We start from the raw sequence: 19,908 nt of genomic DNA on the forward strand, positions 1-19,908 counted from the left end.
ACCCCGTCCTGGTAGTACAGCAGACCCAAGGGCGCGCCACAGGCCCCGGCTCCGGTTTCATTCATGGGACATAGCCCGCCGACTCACTGCTTTTCTTTCTGCCTCTTATGGAAAGCTCCGCCTCCGTGGGACTCATGGTTCTTCCAGAGGGGGACTCATTTGGCCTCCCCTGTGGGTGGGTCTTAGTTTTTCTACCCTAGGTCATTTGCCTTAGAAGAGAGAGAGTGCTTGTCTCTTTCCACTTTATTTGGCAGTGCCAGAGGTTTGTCTGCAGCAAGGCCAGACCTGGCGGGTCACCACTAGGAGGGCCATTTCAACTTTTTGTTTGGGGGCATTTCTCATGTTTTCTGACTATTAACTCTTCCAGTCCCTTCTCAGGGCAGCGATGTGGCCATGTAGGAAACAGTTCTGGTGCCATCATGTGGTGGACGTGAGCAACTGCAGCTCAGAAGTGGAGCCAGGAGGAAGGTTGCCTGCCTTTCTGAGAGATGCCACTGAATCCTTTGGTGGCAGCTGGACTCCCAGCCAAAACCTTTCCCTCTTCCTACTGGCTTACAATTCCAAGTCAGGCGGGTGACAGGGACTTTGATTTCTTTTTTTAGGGCTGTTCAATCTCCGAGGATCAGATGTGGAGCACAATCCGGTATTTTTCTCATACGCAATCATAGGACTAGAGATGATCATGTGAGTGTTTGCCCCACATCTGGAACTTCCTTCTCCACAGCTCCTCGGAGCCCCAGTCTCTTCCTTCTGGTCCAGGCCCCCCACTCTCTCTCTGCCTTACGTTTCACTAATGCACTGTTTTCTCCTGTTCTTTTTTTCCTTTCTTTTCTTTTCTTTCTTAGCTGTAGGTATTTATTTATATTCTGCCTTTATTTTAAATCCCCAAATGATTTGAAGTCTATGAAGGTATCTACAGTACTATGAGATTAAAAAATTAGTAGGCGAGGACAGTAGGGCAAAGCCACAGTGACGTTAGTTCACAAAATTCCTGCTGCAGGGTCTTGTTCAGGCCACACATTTGATTTCAGTTTTCTAGCAGGCAGTGCAAAGGGCCATGTAGGCTTGGTTATACAATTCTGGGTCCACAATGGAAATAAACCCTGTCATACTGGAGGTCAGAAATTATATGGGAAAACCCCCTGACCTGTGCTTTGTTGAATTGTTTGTGGCCTTCCTGTCATTGCTGTTCTATTTGGATGGCTTTCTTCATTCAGACAGCAGATTTATCAAGTGCCTATTATTTGCTAGGGGTCTCTGTTAGGTACTAGGGTAAATGAGAAAGAGAGTCCTGGGTTGGAGTTGGGGTGATGAGCACAAACATGGGCGCAGCAGCACATCAGTGGGAGGGGTACTGGTTCTAGGAGAGGGGCCTGACTTAGACTTGGGGGTCAGAGGAGACCCTTGGGGAAAGTAATTTGAAGCAGAGATTAAGGAACATATGAGTTAGCTAGGTGAGTGGCAGGATGAGGAGGAGTGGGGAACGGTGATCCAAGCAGTGGGAACAGCATTTTCAGAGGCCCTGGGCAGGAGAGAACACAGTGCGTGTAGAGGACCTGAAGTGGTTCAGTGTGGTTGGATAACAGAGTGTTCGGCCAGGAGGGGAGCATGCACACATAAAAGAAAGGCCTTGTGGGCCAAGTTCAGGAGCTTGGGCTCTTGGCCTCAGAACAACGGGGAGGTAGTGAATGAATTTTTCAGAGGCAACCACACGATCAGGCTTGTAAATTATAAATAATATTATGACTATGAAAAGTAGGGTGGATGGGGCAAGACTCAGAGGCTGTGACATTAATCCAGGCGGGAGATGGTGGTGGCCAGAATCTGGGTGGTGACAGGACAAGGCTATAGATAAAGCTGGACAGATCTGATGGAGATTTAGGTTGTAGGTCCCAAGATCTTCATGAAGAAGGGGAAGAGGGCCATCAAGGAGGATGATGCACTGGTTTCTTGCTTAGGGAATGAGGTGGATGATGACAGTAGACACAGAGATGGGGGACACAGGACAGCAGGATTTGGGAAAGGAGTGGGGAGGCAGGCAAAGCTCCTTGGTTTTGGTTGCCAGGAGACAGAATCTGATGTGCGTGTGTGTCTGTGTTCTTGCCTTCTCACATGCCCTCCTTTTTCTGTCACCTGCCGCTGGCCCCTCTGCAGGCTCTTCATCGATGGTGACCGCATAGATGCCCCCAGTGTGAAGGAGCACTTGCTTCTTGACTTGGGCCTGGAAGCCGAATACAGAGTCCGGGTGCTTCCCTACAAGTCCATCCTGAGTGAGCTCAAGGCGCTGTGTGCCAGCCTCTCCCTGAGGGAGAAGGTGTGGGTCAGCGACAAGGCCAGCTATGCTGTGAGTGAGGCCATCCCCAAGGTTAGTGGCTACACTTTGGCCCACATAAACCCTGCCACCCTCTCCCCAGTTTTACCATTGTGCAGCTTTTTCTCTGGAGCAGAGGCTGTTCAGGCAGGACTGGCTATAGGACCAGAGCTGTTGTATCCCTGGCTGAGGCCTCAGAGCTGAAGCCATATTGAGAGTCTGAGGGCCCTCAGAGTCAGAGTCCTGTGTTTTCCAGAGAGTGGCATGAGAGATGATTTTAGGTGATTTTAGATTAATACTTCTATGTATTTAAGTATGTCTGTTTTAACAGCATTTAGTGTATACTAGAAAAAAAAAATAGCTAGCATATGAGACCGTGATATTATAAAAATTATTTAAGACAAAGTTGAGTTTAATAAGCGATGTTAATTCAACGATGGTCTAAAGAAAAGTACTAGTGAATAAGGGAAAGGGGATGGGCAGCTGTGCAGGTGGTATGAGAACGCCTGAAGTTTGGGAAACATTTTTCTACCACTACCCCTTCCCCACTGCCTTTTATAGCTAAGGAGACTTGAGGTCCAGAGAGGCTTGGAGAATTCGGGATTTGTCAAAGGTTAAATGATATGATAGCCTTGCCCTTTACTGAGCCCCTGCTGGGCAGTGCTAAGCAGCTGACACCTGTTGCATCATTTTAATTAGGGTCTGGAGTAGGACTGGAATCCAGGCCTCTTCAGAGGTAGGCTTTTCTACTGTCCTTCCCTGGATCTCTGGCTACCAAGTGTGCTTTGGCAAGCCCAGCGATGTCCTCTTTTCTCCACTGAGCAGTGGGCCATTCTGGGAAAAGCTCAGGCCTGGCCCTGTAGCCCTGGCTTACCATTGCACCCCTGCCATTGTCACACTGTGTATGAACTCTAGCAAGCCACTTAGAGCTTTACTTCCTTAATCTAAGTGGGGATCACTTCTGCCTTCCCTGTTTTGTGAGGGGTATGTATGACAGACAGAATAAGAGTGGAGAGATTGAAAACAATTTGAGAAGCTCTGTGCAAGGGCCAGGTGTGCTGAGTCGCTCCCCCTCCCTATCACACAGGGCTGGGTTCTGGCTTGTTCTTAGACTGGGAAGGGCTTTTTATTTAGCCCTTGAAAATCAGACTATTAGCAGTAGCTGGGGTGTGATCTCTGAGTGGGAAAGGGGAGGGAGCAGGAGACTTCCCTCATCAGGTCATGTGCATCCTCAGATAGGGAGAAAAAGCCTCCTTTGTGCAACATGAGGGGTTATTTTGGCCAAGCTTTGAGCGGTTAGTGAACTCTGACCACAATCACAGAGGCTTGAGAACGCAGTATCTTGCTGATGGCTGGCAGCCTGCAGTCTCAAAGAGCTAAGGTGGTGGGGGAAGGAAAAGAGAGATCTTGTTTGATGTACTTACTCTTTCAGATAACCTCAAGCCTCTCTCATTGTACTCAGGGTCATCAGCCAAAAGGGGCAGATCTTCAGGTCCCAGGGGACAGTTGGGGGGGTCCCGAGTGTGAGCTCTTTGAATGCTTTCTCTCATGTGCTCTTTTCTGGGCAAAGAGGTGGTTGCCTTGATCTTGGGTGGGTGGAGCAGGCTTGATTTCCCATCCTACTGCCTTTTGCCCCCAGGATCACCGCTGCTGTATGCCTTATACCCCCATCTGCATCGCCAAAGCTGTGAAGAACTCAGCCGAGTCAGAAGGCATGAGGCGGGCTCATGTGAGTAGAGCAGCTGGTGCAGGAGACGGAAGGGAGGTGGTCAGAAGGCCCAGCTGCCTCACCTGTTGTGTGGCCTTGAGCCTGGCCCAAGGTTGGAATCTCTCTGAGCTTCAGTCCTTCTGGCCTTCCAGAGTTAATGAGAGAATGAAATAAAATACTTGATAGGCTGGATCTTTACAAAGTATAATACACAACACAAAAAGTGATATTGATGAGGATGTATGGTTGATAGTGTAGATGATGGTGATGATGAAGCCTCTTAAAAGAGCCACATTGGGCTGGCCCGGTGGCGCACTGTTACAGTGCGCCGCTTGGGAGCGTGGCGGCACTCCCGCCGAGGGTTCGGATCCCACATACAGACCGGTTCCCGCTCACTGGCTGAGTGAGGTGCAGGCGCAACACCGAGGGGTGCGATCCCGTTGCCAGTCCCGGTCCGGTACGGGTGCGACACTGAGGGTCGCGATCTGTTGCCGGACACGAAAAAAGACAAAAAGGAAAAAAAAAAAAGAGCCACATTGTATTTCAAGGGAAAGGATGGACCTAGAAAAATTTGGGGCCCCGAGATGGCTTTTGACTGTAGCCTGTCGGTGCGACACTGAGGGTTGCGATCTGTTGCCGGACACGAAAAAAGACAAAAAGGAAAAAAAAAAAAGAGCCACATTGTATTTCAAGGTAAAGGATGGACCTAGAAAAATTTGGGGCCCCGAGATGGCTTTTGACTGTAGCCTGTCTTTCCTGGCCCGTGTAGGGCAGGAGTTTAATCCTTTGGGGGAGCTACCTGTGCTCTGAGGTGGGGCCCTTCCTACTGTGCCTGAACTATTGAATAGCAGAGGAGCCCTTTCTCTGATAATGGGTATTGCTGCAAATTGGCCTCCAGAAACTGTGCACACATAAAGCCCTGACTGCTGATGGATTGGGGCCCTGTAGATGCAGCCCTGTCAGTATTGCATTAGGCCTGGGCTCTGAATCTGGCCATCTGATTTTCAGTAATAGTTTAAAAAATGTTTCCATTGTTTGTACAGATTAAAGATGCGGTTGCCCTCTGTGAACTCTTTAACTGGCTGGAGAAAGAGGTTGGTTCTTAGTCTTCCTTAAATACTGAATGTAGATTATTCAGAAATATCTACATGTGATTCTAACTGTGGCATCCTCTATGCTCTGTTGTCCATGAGGTTAAAGAGCTCAATCTAGTTTTAGTGCTGTATTTCAATAGTTCTTTCTGGAAATTTGGTATGTGTATGCTTAAAAATTCTTTAATTGTAGAACATAGTAACAATGATGAAGAAAGACATTCCATGACAGAGTGGATCCTTTTTGCGCTAGGGAATCATAACTAAGTGGAATTTCATTATGAGGAAAAATGACCTCCATAATGTTATTTTTGGCAAGCTGATTGTATTAGGAGTAAAAGATCTTTGTGTACATGTTGAACTTAAGTTTAAGCCATAAAACTTTTATATTAAATTGACTCTTGGCCATTTCTTGTCTTTCCACTCCCTGTAGTTAACAAGAGAGTGGTATCTTTGTGTTATTAAACAATATCATGTTCCCTGTAAATATTATATTACGTAAACAGCTCTTTAACTGGAAAAACAAAAATATTGCCTTTATTCCCACCAGTGAAACTATTTCCCCCATATTTCCTTCTGGCTGTTGTTCATCTGTATCGATCATTTTAAAAAATGTAAATCATTTTTACATGTCTCTCAGTGTACAGGTGCTATTTTGTATTTTGCTTATTTTATTCACTTAGAACCATAGTTTGAGCATTTTCCATGTGCTTTGAGGACTTAAAGATTCAAATAGAGACTGCATCTAGTGTCTAGACCAATTTATTTACCCATTCCTCCTATTTTTGAATGTTTAGCTTGTTTTTACTTTTTTCTACTATCAATAACCCTGCAATAATATTTTTGCATTTATCTCTTTTATTTCTTCAGGATGATTTTCTTAGGATGATTTCCTAAGAGGGGATGCTTTTGAATTTGTAAACTTAGATGCATTGTTTTGAGAGGTTTTAGGGTGTAATACTGAGGCAAAATGGGTGAGTGGAGAATGAAATGAGTAGAAACCCTTCTACCTAAGACAGCTTTGGTGAGAGCCCTTGGAAGTTCTTTCCTTGTTAAAGATGAGTCATAAGTTGTGTCCTGTGGATATGGAAATTAAAGAAAAAGTAAGCTTTTAATGTACCCTCTCTAACATGTATGAGGCACACATGAATTTGTCTCAACAGATGATTTATAAGTAGTTTTCTCATAGGTTCCCAAAGGTGGTGTGACAGAGATCTCAGCTGCTGACAAAGCTGAGGAGTTTCGCAGGTAAGGATCCGTTTGGGTGACCCAAGAAGCTCATGCTGACTTCCGTGGCAAGTTAAATGAGGCTGGTAGTACCCTGATTCTGTGTGCAGTAAAAAATCTTCATGCTGCTCTGCTCTGTGTCTTTCCATTGCAGGCAACAGGCTGACTTTGTGGACCTGAGCTTCCCAACGATTTCCAGTACGGGACCCAACGGCGCCATCATTCACTACGCGTAAGGCATGCGGAGGAGCATGCTGCCTGGCTTTGCTGCTGCTTCTGCACAGGAGCCTGAGCAGGGGAGCAACATTGTTTTACCAGAGACCCCTGTGCCCACCTCCATGTGTCTGCTGAGACTGAAATTAGGGAAAATAAGACCGCTGAGGCCTGTGTTCTCTCATTTTTGCTGAATCCTAACCTCTGCCTTTTGGGAGCCTTCTTTTAGGCTCAGTATGGCATTGGCATTCTCCACAGTGTAGTCAACTGGGTGTTCCTCTTTCCTTTTTAAGGCTGCAGAAACTGTATTCATAGTACTATAATCTTGAAGACTGGGATTTTTGAGTGTTTTTCTTTCCTGATAACAGCAACCTTCCTGATATGCCAGTCCATACATCTTGTGAGCTCCAGTACCTCCATACGAAAAAAAACTTAACACTAGATTGTTTGGCTACCTGTTTTGGGTTGGGAGATAATCAGTACCGTATCTCCTCTACACCTGGGCTTGAAGCCTGGCATCCCAGTCCTTGGAAATTTTTACCACATGATCTATTTGGGCCCATGGACACCCAGGGCTGAGCCTCCTTCATCTGTGAGACAGGTGCAGTGCTGATATGTTTAGACCGACAGATCTGCCTGCAGAGATAATGGGAAATGTAATTAGGTGTGGCCAGTAGGCTTCAGCTTCAGCTTCAGCTTCGCCCAGCTCAACCATTTGCCATGCATGGGCATTCTGAGTCCCACGCTTCCCCATCTGTGGTGTGCACGCTCAGGGCAAGAGCATGTGGGCTGCCTCTCTGTGCTGTGCTTGGACACACATTGTTTTCCCCCTTTTCAGTAATTGCTTTTAGAGTTTTTAGTCTGGGGACAGATTTTGAAGCTGTGTGTGGGAGACAGTCACGAATGTGATGGTACAATTCTCCCTTATTAGTGCTTCTCTTCCAGCATAAAAATATCAAAGGGACTTCAGTTTTTGTCTTATGTTTAACTCAGATGATGAATTTCCTGGCTGGATTCTATCCTAAAATTTTACGTATAATGAAAACATTAAAGATTTCAAATCAAGGGGGAGAAACTTGTTTCCTCTTTGGCATTTCTTCTGTTGGAAGCCTGTTTAAAGGCAGGGCGCTGGGCCTGTGTCTGGTTGTCTTTTGTAGTTGTTTAGCTTGCTTGCCGGTTGCCCTTATTGCTGAATATGGGCTGGTCCCTGGAAATGAAAGGCAACCTCCATTCAGCTGCCCCGTGGACATGTGGCGTGCTCTCATCCTTTCAGTCATTTCCCAGTGCAGTGATATTGTCTAGAAAATGGCTTGGGGAGAGCGGATCACTTTTTGAAAATACTTCATGTTTATTTGAAAAAAGTGCTCCAGAGTAAGAGTATCACAATCCACTCCTTTCCACAGCAAACATCCCTTAGTTTTTCTCCCAAGTTGAGACATTCACCCCCTCCCTGTAAGTGAGGCATCTGATGGGGTCAGGACTGAAGGAGGACCCTGGAGGCTGAGGCAGGGGCCTAGGGCTCCCAGAGATGAGAGAGACTGCCATGATTCCAGGCTGCTGCCATCCCAGTGCCCAGGACTCTAGTTTGGATCAGTTGCTTCAATTGATTCTTGTTTTTGTAGTTTTTACGATTATCTCTTGAACACCTGTTTTGTTCCAGACACAAATAGAGGTAGATATAAAGAACTGTGTTCTTCTTCCTTCTCTTGAGCTCTTTAGTTGGGAAGATAGATTGACTGGGTCTTTAAATAGTAGATGTTTAATATTAGCTGGAATAATTAATTTATTGGGTGATTTTTTTATTTTGATATAATTTTAGACTTACATACTTTGCAAGAACAGTACAAGGAACTCTTGTGTGTCCTCCCAGATTCACCAAGTGTTTACATTTGTGGAATAATTAATTTTTAATTAACTTTGTTAGGCCGGTTCCTGAAACGAATAGGACCTTGTCCCTGGATGAGGTGTACCTCATTGACTCGGGCGCTCAGTACAAGTAAGTGAACCGGGGCTGCCGTGGATTCGAGGCAGTTGAATAGGTGGACACGCTGAGCTGCAGCCAAGAGTGCTCGGCTGCTAGTCTCATACTGCACTAATGGAATTATTGTCGTGTCTTGTCCTTTTTTTTTTTTTTTTTTAATCCCTACTTGAAACAGCACAGTTGTGACAAAAGACTGTTTGGTAGAAATGTTTAATCCTTGGCCGGAAGTCATTAAAATACTAAATAAATAACTGAAATAAAACAAGCTTTTGGAACCATTGGAATGTTTTCTGCCCCAGCCCATAAATTGCTTGCCAGCTGCCTGTACTTGCAGCTGCCCTAGGGCCTTAGGAAGTAAGTGATTCATTCTGAATGAATGAATGAGAAATGAGGGCTGACCCTAAATTTTTGTATTTCCTTTTTCATGTCTTGCCACTTTCTTTTCTTTTTTTTTTTTTTTTGTCTTTTTTCGTGCCCGGCAACGGATCGCAACCCTCAGTGTCGCGCCCGTACCGGACCGGGACCGGGAAGGGATCGCAACCCTCGGTGTTGCGCCCGCACCCCGCTCAGCCAGTGAGCCGCCGGTCTGCATGTGGGATCCGAACCCTCGGCGGGAGCGCCGCTGCGCTCCCAAGCGGCGCACTGTAGCAGTGTGCCACCAGGCCAGCCCTTGTCTTGCCACTTTCACAGTCATCCCCTCTAGAATAGTTTCTCAGAGAAGAACCTAAGGTTTGGTTGGGTCTTGATATGGAACCCACGAGAAGGAGCAAGACCTAGGTATTGTCTGCACTAAGAGAGCAAAGCAAGGCCTTTTAATGCTCCATTATTCCCCACTGCAATTTGCACTGTGGCTATGGGAGAACCGGTTTATTAAACAAGCTTAGCCAGTTACATGGTAACCTAGCCTTGGGACACGTGTTGGAATTAATAATATCAGCCTAGAACTAAGGATACTGGGATTGCTTGGTAATGTTATACCCTTTTGTTTACTTCTGAATTTGATCAGGATTCTGGAAGTTATGCTTTTTGTGAGTGATATGGTGTGTTAAGAGATGTGCTTGGGTATTTTTAGAGTCTGTCCAGTAAGCCCCTTGCCATTCTAACAGAAGGAATTGGATTTTGACCCTCTTTTGCTAGAAATGGGCTCCTGTTTACTTTGTCCTCCTCCCTCTTATTAATACCCCCAGTGATGGGGTCTTTTTTGAAACAGTCCTCACATATAGACCAGGAGTGTGTGCGCCAGGGTCTGAGTTCAGTCTCACTTTATTGAGCCAATCTTTCATTCATGCTCTGTCCCATTTTTTAAAAACAATTATTGAGATATAATTCACATATCATACAATTCACACACTTAAAGTGTACACTTAGTGGTTTTTAGTATATTCACAGAGTTGGGCAACCATCACCACAATCAATTTTAGAATATTTTCATCACCCCAGGAAGAAACCCCATACCCATCAGTAGTCACTCCCCTTTTTCCTTCCTCTAGAGAACCACTACTGTACTTTCTGTCTCTGTGAATTTGCCTATTCTAGACATTTATGTAAATGGAATTATGTAACACATGGCCTTCTGTGTCTGGCTTCTATCACTTTCTATAATTTCTTCAAGGTTCATTCATGTCGTAGCATGTATGAGTACTTCATTTTATTACTGAATGGTGTTCCATTGTGTGGATATTACCCCATTTTGTTTATTCATTTATCAGTTGATGGACATTTGGGTTGTTTCTACATTTTGGGTAGTATGAATAATGCTGCTGTGAACATTTATGTACATGCTTTTGTGTGGACATATGTTTTCAGTTCTCGTGGGTATACACCTAGAAGTGGAATTGCTGGGTCATATGGTAACTCTACATGTAACCTTTTAAGGAGCTGCAAACTGCTTTCTAAGGTGGCTCCACCATTGTACACGCCCAGAAGCAGTGTATGAGAGTTCTAATTTCTCCATGTCCTTGCCTGTTTCACGTTCGAGTAAAAGCTTATTTTGGCTGAAAACTAATTTGTCCTTTCTTTTGGAAAGGGATGGAACTACAGATGTGACCCGGACTATGCATTTTGGGACTCCTACAGCCTATGAGAAGGTAAGGCTGAGGCAAAACACTCAAGAAGCCCTCTCTGCTTTCTTAAGAAGAGCATTGCTTTTATGAAAAGTGATTGTATAAATAAGTAAAAATTATATGTGGGATAGTAAAATCACTCATTTCTGTTGAGTCAGGCTTATCTGCTTTATGAGGTTCATTTAATTAGTTACTGGAGGATAAGACATTTAAAGAAAATTTAAAAGCATTCTCTTAAGGTCGAGGCAGCTCAGGTTGAAGTTTAAACAGCTTTGGCCCTTTCTTGAGTCTAGAAGTCTCTTTAGGCATGGGCGTGGGGTAGTGAAATATATACTTTATGAGCAGTGTCTAGATTTGATTCTGAAGGCTGACGCCTTCTTTTTTCAAGTTCAGCATTTCTGTGTACAGGCTCAACTCTCTAGGAACTTTCTAAAATGACAAACCCTGTTCGGTTTCTGGTGTGACTGGCATAGAAAGGGGAAACAGGGCTGTGAGGTAGAGATGTATACCAGGGACCTGGGGACCTGGTTTCTGATCTTCTTTGCTGTTTACCAGCTTCATGACCTTTACCATCCATAAAAATGGGGATGAAAATAGCCATCTCCCAGGCTGGTTGTGAAGTTCCATGAGCCCAGTGAGTTCCTGGATCACAGTCACTGCTCAACAAATGTTGGTTGAGTTTCTCAGTGAATCTGTTTGTCTAGGGAGCTCCTGCAGGAAGATTATCCATGGAAAACGGTTTTATGCAATGTAGTGGGGCAGATTTTATAGTTTTGGTCCCTTGCCTTGTCTGTTTGTAGCTAGCAGCACTTTAGAGATGTTTGGACCTTGGGTCCAGGATTCCTTTGGTGTGGCTCTTTTAGTGCTGTGGAGAAAGTCCCAGCCCAGGTTGAGAAGTATGGAGTTTTAGTTCTGACTCTGCACCTTACTGGCAAGCAACCACCTTCCAAGCAGCACTTTTCTGGGCAGCAGGGATAACTCCTGAGGACAGTATAGTGGCAAGGAGCACAGGTGTTGAAGCAAGACTGCCTGGGTGATGTGGGCATGCTACTTAATGTCTCTGTAAAGTGAGGATAAATAACGACAGTGCCCCATCATGAAGTAGCATGCTCCACTTGCCACACATCACGCAGTGTGGAATTAAATGTACAGCGCTCAGTATAGAGACTGGCACAGAGGAGCAGCTCAGTAAATGTTAGCTGGGTCATCAGTACTTCTTATTACCTTCCCAGTCTTTCTAAGCTCACATGACATCAGAATATTCATTATAAGGTAAAGTCCTGTGGAGTCATCACTCCAACAGTCTCTTTTACTAAATTTAATTTCAAGATTTTGTGGAAAACTGGTCTCATGGCCAGGCTTTTTTTCCACCAGATTTTTTTTTTGCCCTCTGATTTTCTCTGTGGTATTGCTAAAAACTTTAACAGGCGGGGTTTTCTGAACTGCCAGGAAGCTATGGGATTAAAACGACTGTCCCCATTCTGCCACATGCCCCCTGGCTTTTCTTTGGCAGGAGTGCTTCACGTATGTCCTCAAGGGCCACATAGCTGTGAGTGCAGCCATTTTCCCCACTGGAACAAAAGGTAGGTGCTTCCTTCTGTTATATAGTGGTCTCTTTTTCTGTTCAAGAGTCAGTTTGGGTGAAAAAGCATGTCCTTCCCGCACTGTGTCAGTCCCCAGCCCACCTCAGGCTCTGCCGGGGCAAGTAGGGGTGCTGCATGGAGCGAGTCTCCTGGACACACTGACTGAGCTTGGCGGGCCTCCAGGGCACCAGGTTTAGGACTGGGCCTGCTTTCAGCTGTGCACCTCTCTCCTGACCACTTAGGGTATTGGATCACACATACGGACAGCTCCTGGGAGAGGGCAAACTGGGTGTGAAGGCCTCAGGGCCTGAGTGGAAGTTGGTACAGCCTCCTGTTTGCCCTTCAGCACTGGGCCAGGACCTCCTTTCAGGGATTTATTTTGCTGGGATCCTGACTTTAGATATGTACTTCTTTGCTTGAGGACTGTTGGGTGGGGTTTTGGGCTGGGAGTTGAGAAGATCTGAGCCTTGAATCTGCTAATATCAGGCATGCACTCATCTCCCAGAGCCCCACTTTCCTTTCTGTCATGCCTGTGTGCGTGCCTGCTTGCAGTCAGTTAGAATCTTATCTTTGTACTTCTGAAACCTTAGAGCCCCAAAGCTGAGAAAGGAAGGACCTTGTCATCTAATGCAGTCTAATCTGCCGCTGGTGTCCATCCCCCACCAGCATCCAGGACAAATGGTCGTCAGCTCCAACTGAGCTCTGACTGGTTGGGGGGCTGCTTTCCTCAGGAGCTCTGATCAGTAGAAAGTTCATCTTTGTGCTGGGCTAAAATCTGAACCCTCCAGTAACTTTTACCTGTTGATTTCTATTTCACCTTCTGGAGTCAAACGTAATAAGTAAAATATCCAAAGTGCTGTACATACATCATCAAATGGTTCTTATGTCTTTCAGGCCATCTTCTCGATTCCTTTGCCCGCTCGGCTTTATGGGATTCTGGCCTGGATTACCTGCACGGAACAGGACATGGTGTTGGGTCTTTTCTGAATGTTCATGAGGGTCCTTGTGGCATCAGTTATAAAACATTCTCTGATGAGCCCTTGGAGGCTGGCATGATTGTCACTGATGGTAGGTGTTCCTCATGTACACGGCAGGTATGGATCTTTGAGTCTTTTTGAAAACTCTTTGTTTCTTTTTTTTAAAATTAAAATTTAGTAAATTGAAATTAATTTCCCCCTTTTGTCTTCTTGAATTAAGAACAACAAACTTTCCTGATTATGGAAGTGTACATGTTTATTTTAGAAAAAGTGAGGTTACAGAGCAGTGTAAAGAAGGAAAATGAAAATTATTTGTAATTCAACCACCCAAGAGAAACATGACTTAATATTTTCGTGTATTAGGTGTTGGTCTTTTATGTATGCATATATCTTTTTAAAAAATCATTGAGATCATACCGGACATATTGTCTGTATTCTGCTTCCTTACTTAATTTATTGCTTTTTCCCATGTCATTGCCAAACCTTTGTAAATATGTTACCAAATTATTGCTTTTTTTTTTTTTTTTGCTGGCTGGTACAGGGATCGAACCCCAGACCTTGGTTTACCAGCACCATGCTCTAACCAATTGAGCTAACTGGCCAGCTTGTAAATATATTTTGATATATTTACCTTCATCATTGTGTCTGTGTGATATACACCATGATTATTTAGCAGACCTTCTGTTATTGAACTACTTTCGCTGTAGCCAGCTTTCAGGAGCTTCAGAGCCTGCTTTCTGTACCTCAAGTGCCTATTCAAACAGGCCATGTGGGAGAAGGCAGCATCTCTGGGCTCTTGAGCCCAGATTGAGTGGGCCCTTCACCTGTTTCTTCCTTTCCTTTGGGGCAGGGAAGTCATCCCAGGAGTGAAAGCTACTCCTCTCTGTACACCTTCGTCACGGGCCACTTCTCATTTTGGGGTTTGGTTTGTTTTAGAGCCAGGGTATTATGAAGATGGGGCTTTTGGAATTCGCATTGAGAATGTTGTCCTGGTGGTTCCCGTGAAGACCAAAGTGAGTATTTATTTATTTATTAAAAAACTTCCTTATTCCTTATCATAGGAAGGTGAAGACTTTTGTCTTTGGAGCCAAGAGTGTGCCCTTCTGGGGTGAAAATGGAGCCCCATTCCCCTGTTATCGGGGACTTTCCTGGAAATCACTCTCTTGTCCTGCAAAGCCAGAAAGGAAATTCCTAATGAACTGGAGCCCAGAACTGGAATTCAGGGAACCCCAGGCTGGCCCCTGCTTGATGTGATTTGGGGCTCTCTGTTTACTAGAGGTGGCTTGTCCTGAAATCTCCTCTGCTGGGGGTTCTTGTTAAAGGGGCCACTTTCCAGGCCCAGACCCTGGGCAGAGTCTCCAGGGAGGGGCCTTGTACCTGTGATGTTATCACATTCCCCAGGTGACTTTTATGAGGTAGTTGAGGAACCCTGAGTTATTTGGGTCATGCCTCAGTGGCAATAAGAGATGAGTGTTTTACCTTCTTCCCCCGTCAGCGTTGCCAAGAGGTTGCAGGGTTTTAGGTGCTAGGCTTTACCTAAAAGAGCAGCTTTCTCCTCCTCCTCTGCTGATAATGGAAATGGCACAGTTGGAGGGAAGTAGCTTCCTAAGCCCGCAGGGAGGTTGACTATAGGGATGTGCTCTCTGCTTCCAAGTGGAAGTTGCTCTTCTTAGAAGTGGCCTTCCACCTCTCTCCCAAAGAGACCCAGCATGCTCTGTGTGCCCCAGTGGGCAAACGTGTTATCACCTGATGGGTCTGAATGGGTCAAGGCAAGCCACACAGTTGACTGTTAAAAAATGATTTTGGGGACTTATATCCCAGCAGTCTCGGGAACCAAAACCAGAGATGCGCCTGAGCCCAGATGCCTGCCCCTGCTTCCTCTCCATCATAGTAGCCCTTAGCCTGTGGGCTGCTGCTGGGGGTCCCTCAGCATTCTTTGTTTGGCTTTTCCAATAGCACAAGCTGCTCTTTACCCAGCAGAGCAGCTCTTGGAAAGTGGCATCAACTGTGCTCCTCATGTGCCTATTAAACATGAGGACCACCTGACCGCTTCTTGGCTCCCAGTTATACCTGGCTCTGAGGGACAGTCGTGTCTGGTGGATTGACCTTATGGTGGTTCATTGTGGCAAAGAGGAGTAAAAGTTCTGTTTTCTTCCTTCTCCCACAGTATAATTTCAATAACCGGGGAAGCCTGACTTTTGAACCTCTAACTTTGGTTCCAATACAGACCAAAATGATAGATGTGGATTCTCTTACAGACAAAGAGGTAATGGGGAAGTCTTTGGGAGCAGAAACGTTAGTAGGGGGTTGGAGAGCTACCCTAAATTCTCTACTCTGTTTTCATGTTTTAATTTAGAGGTCTAGGCCAACTGAGTCTGAAAATCTTAGGTCTCCTGAGAACCGTGGGAGCTTTTCCTGTATTTGGTGGGCCTCCAGGTAGAGATATCCCTGCTCCCCAAGCCATTGTGGGGCTGTAGGGTTTTGTGGGCAAGAAAGTATGCCATTGCTTTTTAGGAAAATAGCTGCACTATTCCTCCATGGCTGCACTGAGGTGTGTTTAGCAAATGTGGGCCCATGTGTCTTCCCTACAAAAAACCAGATGAGTAGTAGGGCCTCTTGGCCATAGCACATACCAGATTGTTTTCTTCTGTTGCATGAAACATTAAGGGAACGAGAAGCAAAATCTATTATTGTATGCCCTGTTTTCACACAGATGAGGAGCGAGGTCGTACCAGCCCTTCTCTGTTACTGCTGCAGTCCTTCTGGGGCTGTGAAACCCTTCACAAGGCTTGGGGCCCAGCAGTGCTTACTTACCAAGCTTAGGTCTTGAAACCCTTTTATATCCTAGAATAGGTCTCTGGGTTCATGAGGCCAGGTGAGATGGCAGGCCTGGGGACCTGGAGTAAGGCTTGAAGGATCAGGTGGGTAATCAAGGTCAGAAATGGGGCAGGAACAATTAGCACTGGACAGACAAAACAGTTCCCAAACTAGGAAGCCAGAAGCCAGGAGGACACAACTTCCAGAGCAAGGCAGGGGTTAGAAACCCCAGCAAAAGCAAATGACTGGTAGGAGCCAAAGGAAGGCCAAGCGTGGTGGGTTACTCTAGGAATGTTTTTGTTGCCCAAAGCTGCCAGCCAGTGGCCTCCTCCCAGGGGCCTTTGAATGCCTCTTGAGTCAGGAACGTATCCTCAGTAAGGCCTTCTGGGCCTTGTTCTTGGCACGAAAGGAAAGGGCCTTTGAGGTCTAAGGAGCTCCCCTTCTACAGGAGCTGTGGAATGGGATTCTCCCAGCTTGAAGCCTCTTCTGCCTTCTCCAGCTCATAGATGATTGACAGCAAGGCCATCCACTCCCTGCTTAGCTTTCCTCTGTGCTTGGGCACCTTTACTTGACCATCAGTGCCCTTGGTTCAGCCAAACATTCCCACTCACAGGACTCAAGTGAGCCCTGCTAATCCTGGTTTATTCTTGTGGATGGATACAGAACAGGAAAGTCAGCATATCAGCAGCACAGTGTCATTGTGGTCCAGCGGTCCAGGGGCTCTTCTCCAGCCCCCGTAAGTGATGGCTTAGGTGAAAGGGAATGAGAACACGTGAGTGGGTGTGGGAGCTGCCCTGTGCCTGTAAGAACCAGTGGTCCTTGTAATGGCCCTTCTGTAATGGCCCTTTGGCACGGCTTCCAGGGTCTTAGTAAGGGACTCTCCAGTAAGAAGTCACTTTGCACTTTCGGAATGCAAAGGCTATGGCTTCCTACCAAGTGATTCTAGGTTACACAGTCCTTCCCGTCCATATGAAGTGTGGGAATCAGGAGGCATTTCCTCTATATGATATTCCACTTTATCTAGGGAAATAGTGCATGAGGAAGGTTAAACGAGGCCATTTTCTTTGAAGAGGAAAGAGTTTTGTTAACTTGTGACAGTCTGCTGCATGTCATTGGACATAGTCCAGAGGGATCTGTCTTGTCCAGTGGTTCATTACTGTAACTTGCATACCCGAGTCACTGAAATACTATTTTGGCCAATTACTCCTTATAGGGCAGATAATATCTTCTTATCCTGGGGATTATAAGCAAGTTTCTACCAATAACAGTATGTATAGGGCAGATAATATCTTCTTATCCTGGGGATTATAAGCAAGTTTCTAACAATAACAGTATATAATAGTATTTAACATACCAAGCAGAATATAGTATCATTTATATCTCTTTTAGCAAAAGATGGTCCCTTTCCAATATATCACTTTATAAGCCCGGGGCTTCAATCTGTCTGAAGGCACAGGACACCCTGCAACAAGCTCTGTCCTTTGGGCTTTCAAAATAATTGGTTATTGCCCTTTACTATCTCCCAGTCTGTCTTTAGCAGTCACTTTAGGGAGTTTTTGGTTTGAGTCTATGTTCCCATTATTTGTCACCAGATGGCAGCATAGGACCTTGGTCAGAGGTGAACATGGGCAGCTGCACTGTCAGGGCCCCGCTGAGGCTGTCCCCACTCCCTCTTTTTCTCTCTTTCCCCCCAACAAAAAGGGCCTTGGGAGTTTCTATATGGCCCCAGGGTCACACCAGGCTGCTGCTGTCGCCTTCACTGTTGAGCTGCTTTGGATGGCAGGATGCCTTGTAGCCCTGCCTGGCCTTGCTGCTGACGCATGGCAGTTTACCTGCTTTCACACTTTCTCCCCTCTTCCTCAATTCCCAGCAGGGGCTAGTGGGCTCCCGTCAGTGGTAATTGGAACCCTGGCTGGGTCAAAGCCAGCAAGCACTACCACCGTGTGTCTGCCCTCCATCCCTTGTGGGTTTGTGCATTCCTTTTGACCCTTCAGCTGGGCTTCAGTACCTGGCCAGACTATAGTCCCCAAAGCCAGCACTTTTGAACCACCACTGCTGCCCCGAATGACATTTGGCTCATTTATAACAACTACAGCAGTGGCAGTATCAATCTCGTCAGCCTCACTGCAGCCACCTTGTGAATAGTGAAGAGAGTGGCTTGTTCTCTTGGTAAAACTTGCTTCCCTCCAGCGTTCATCTCTCTTTCTGTCTTTCTCTGATCAAGCAGAGATCTCACACTTTGACCTGCCACAGAGCTTTCCCCATCAGGTCCAGTCGATCAGCCCCCACCTAGGCACCAAGTCCCATCAGCACCTCCTTCCTTCTCATCTCTTTTTTATCTCCCACTGTGGTGGTGCATTCAGATAAGCTCTGAAAGTCAGGCTGACTCCCACAACCCCACTCTGCAGCACTGCAGTCCTTGACCATCAAAGGTTTTGGGCTCATTTAGACAGCCATGCTCACAAGACTCACATAGTCTCAGCTGATCCTTGCTTCTTTAGCTTGTTCAACGTTGGATAGGAAGCTCAGGATGTTGGCAGGATAGCTTCAGGTGTGTCTCTTAATGGGAGTTCTCACAGGCGCTATCAGGTCTACCCCTTCCCCCTTACTGCTACAAGATGGCTCAGGTGTAAGGGAAGGAAGCCACACAGGTGGGTGCAGGAGCTACTGGCTTAGGGACCCCTGCCCATCCCTTGTAATGGCCTATGAGTATGGTATCCAGGGGTCCTGTCATGGGGAATGCATGGTTATAAGTTACTCCATACTCAGGGAATCCCAAAGCCATGGCTGACCACCAGGTATTTATGGTTCCCTCTTAATCATTGCCAGTTTTGCATGCAGTAGACTGTTCTGGGAGCATTTTCACCATAAGTGATGTGGCCTGGTTCCATCTGTTTGCAGTGGAATGGAATACAAGGAAATCACTTGTCTGAGCAGGGAGAAAGGGTTTTGTGCACCTTTACGCTCAGCTCTTGATCTCAGCAAGTGGGCACCTTGCCGTTGGCCTGTGTGGTCTTTTGGTGAAGGTGTGATGGTGAATACTGTGTCCATCCTTCTCTCCCCTGCAGTGTGACTGGCTCAACAATTACCACTTGACCTGCAGGGACGTGATTGGGAAGGAACTGCAGAAGCAGGGCCGCCAGGAAGCTCTTGAGTGGCTCATCAGAGAAACGCAGCCCATTTCCAAACAGCATTAATACCTCCCTGGTTTTTGTTTTTGTAAAATGCTCTGGGGAAAGGAAGAAACATGGCAGACCCCTGACATCTTTCCCCTTTCTTCTCCTTCCTCCCTACTTCCCCTTTTTACTTTTAGGCTCTAAGAAAAACTGAAAATCTTATCCTCTTTGATATTTTCTTGCAAACTCTTAGTCTTTTATGATTTTTTAATTGTTGAGAATGAGCCAAGAAGAAAATTGCTGCACCAGAAGGAGGGTCCCCACAAAGCTGAACACTTGATAAGGAGATGCCCCGAGTTCTCTGGCCAGTGACAGTGACACAATGAGTGCTCTGTGAGGGTCACGTTCCAGGTGCTAGTACATCATTTATGATCACCTCAATGTTCATGAGACTATATTTATGATCCGTGAATAAAAATGTCGAAACTGTGCTTTGTCTCAGCTGTGTCTTTCCTCATGGTCCTTTCCCCTGCCATGTCAGTGAGCTGATCTCCAGGGCTGCTGGCCTCTGTGGCAGACATTTTCCAGGTGAAATTCCACCTTTGAACAGAGACCCCTGGCCTCCCTGCACATTTGCTGCCTTAATTGTAATTTCTTTTTTCTAGAAAACCTAATATTTTGGTGACTTTTTTTTATTATTTCAGTTTTTTTTCTGATTTTAAAATGTGTCCTTAATATACAGAGAACAATAAAAATTATGTCAAAAGTGACAGTCTTCCATAATCCACCCTATCAGTGGATGCTGCAGGTGTCTTACCCAT

At 45.9% G+C, this 19,908-nt stretch overlaps 1 protein-coding gene across 5 annotated transcripts in view; it reads left to right on the top strand.

Annotated features, from left to right (window-relative positions):
* The window catches only part of XPNPEP1 (X-prolyl aminopeptidase (aminopeptidase P) 1, soluble), a 56,531-nt gene extending 36,953 nt beyond the window's left edge, over positions 1 to 19,578 (top strand). For 3 of the 5 annotated variants that reach the window (XM_008569944.1, XM_008569945.1, XM_008569948.1), the window contains 13 exons: positions 603 to 684; positions 2,155 to 2,365; positions 3,951 to 4,040; positions 5,063 to 5,113; positions 6,300 to 6,358; positions 6,492 to 6,569; positions 8,475 to 8,546; positions 10,558 to 10,618; positions 12,108 to 12,177; positions 13,072 to 13,245; positions 14,091 to 14,167; positions 15,322 to 15,420; positions 19,040 to 19,578. In XM_008569944.1, coding sequence (XP_008568166.1) covers positions 603 to 684; positions 2,155 to 2,365; positions 3,951 to 4,040; positions 5,063 to 5,113; positions 6,300 to 6,358; positions 6,492 to 6,569; positions 8,475 to 8,546; positions 10,558 to 10,618; positions 12,108 to 12,177; positions 13,072 to 13,245; positions 14,091 to 14,167; positions 15,322 to 15,420; positions 19,040 to 19,168 — 1,253 coding nt within the window. In that variant the 3' untranslated portion in view covers positions 19,169 to 19,578. The remainder of the gene's footprint in view (positions 1 to 602; positions 685 to 2,154; positions 2,366 to 3,950; positions 4,041 to 5,062; positions 5,114 to 6,299; positions 6,359 to 6,491; positions 6,570 to 8,474; positions 8,547 to 10,557; positions 10,619 to 12,107; positions 12,178 to 13,071; positions 13,246 to 14,090; positions 14,168 to 15,321; positions 15,421 to 19,039) is intronic. The other 2 variants (XM_008569947.1, XM_008569946.1) reach the window with 2 other exon arrangements.
* Positions 19,579 to 19,908: the final 330 nt, after the last annotated feature.

The sequence above is a fragment of the Galeopterus variegatus genome, unplaced genomic scaffold (genome assembly GCF_000696425.1).
Source record: "Galeopterus variegatus unplaced genomic scaffold, G_variegatus-3.0.2 Scaffold546, whole genome shotgun sequence".
NCBI lineage: Eukaryota > Metazoa > Chordata > Mammalia > Dermoptera > Cynocephalidae > Galeopterus > Galeopterus variegatus.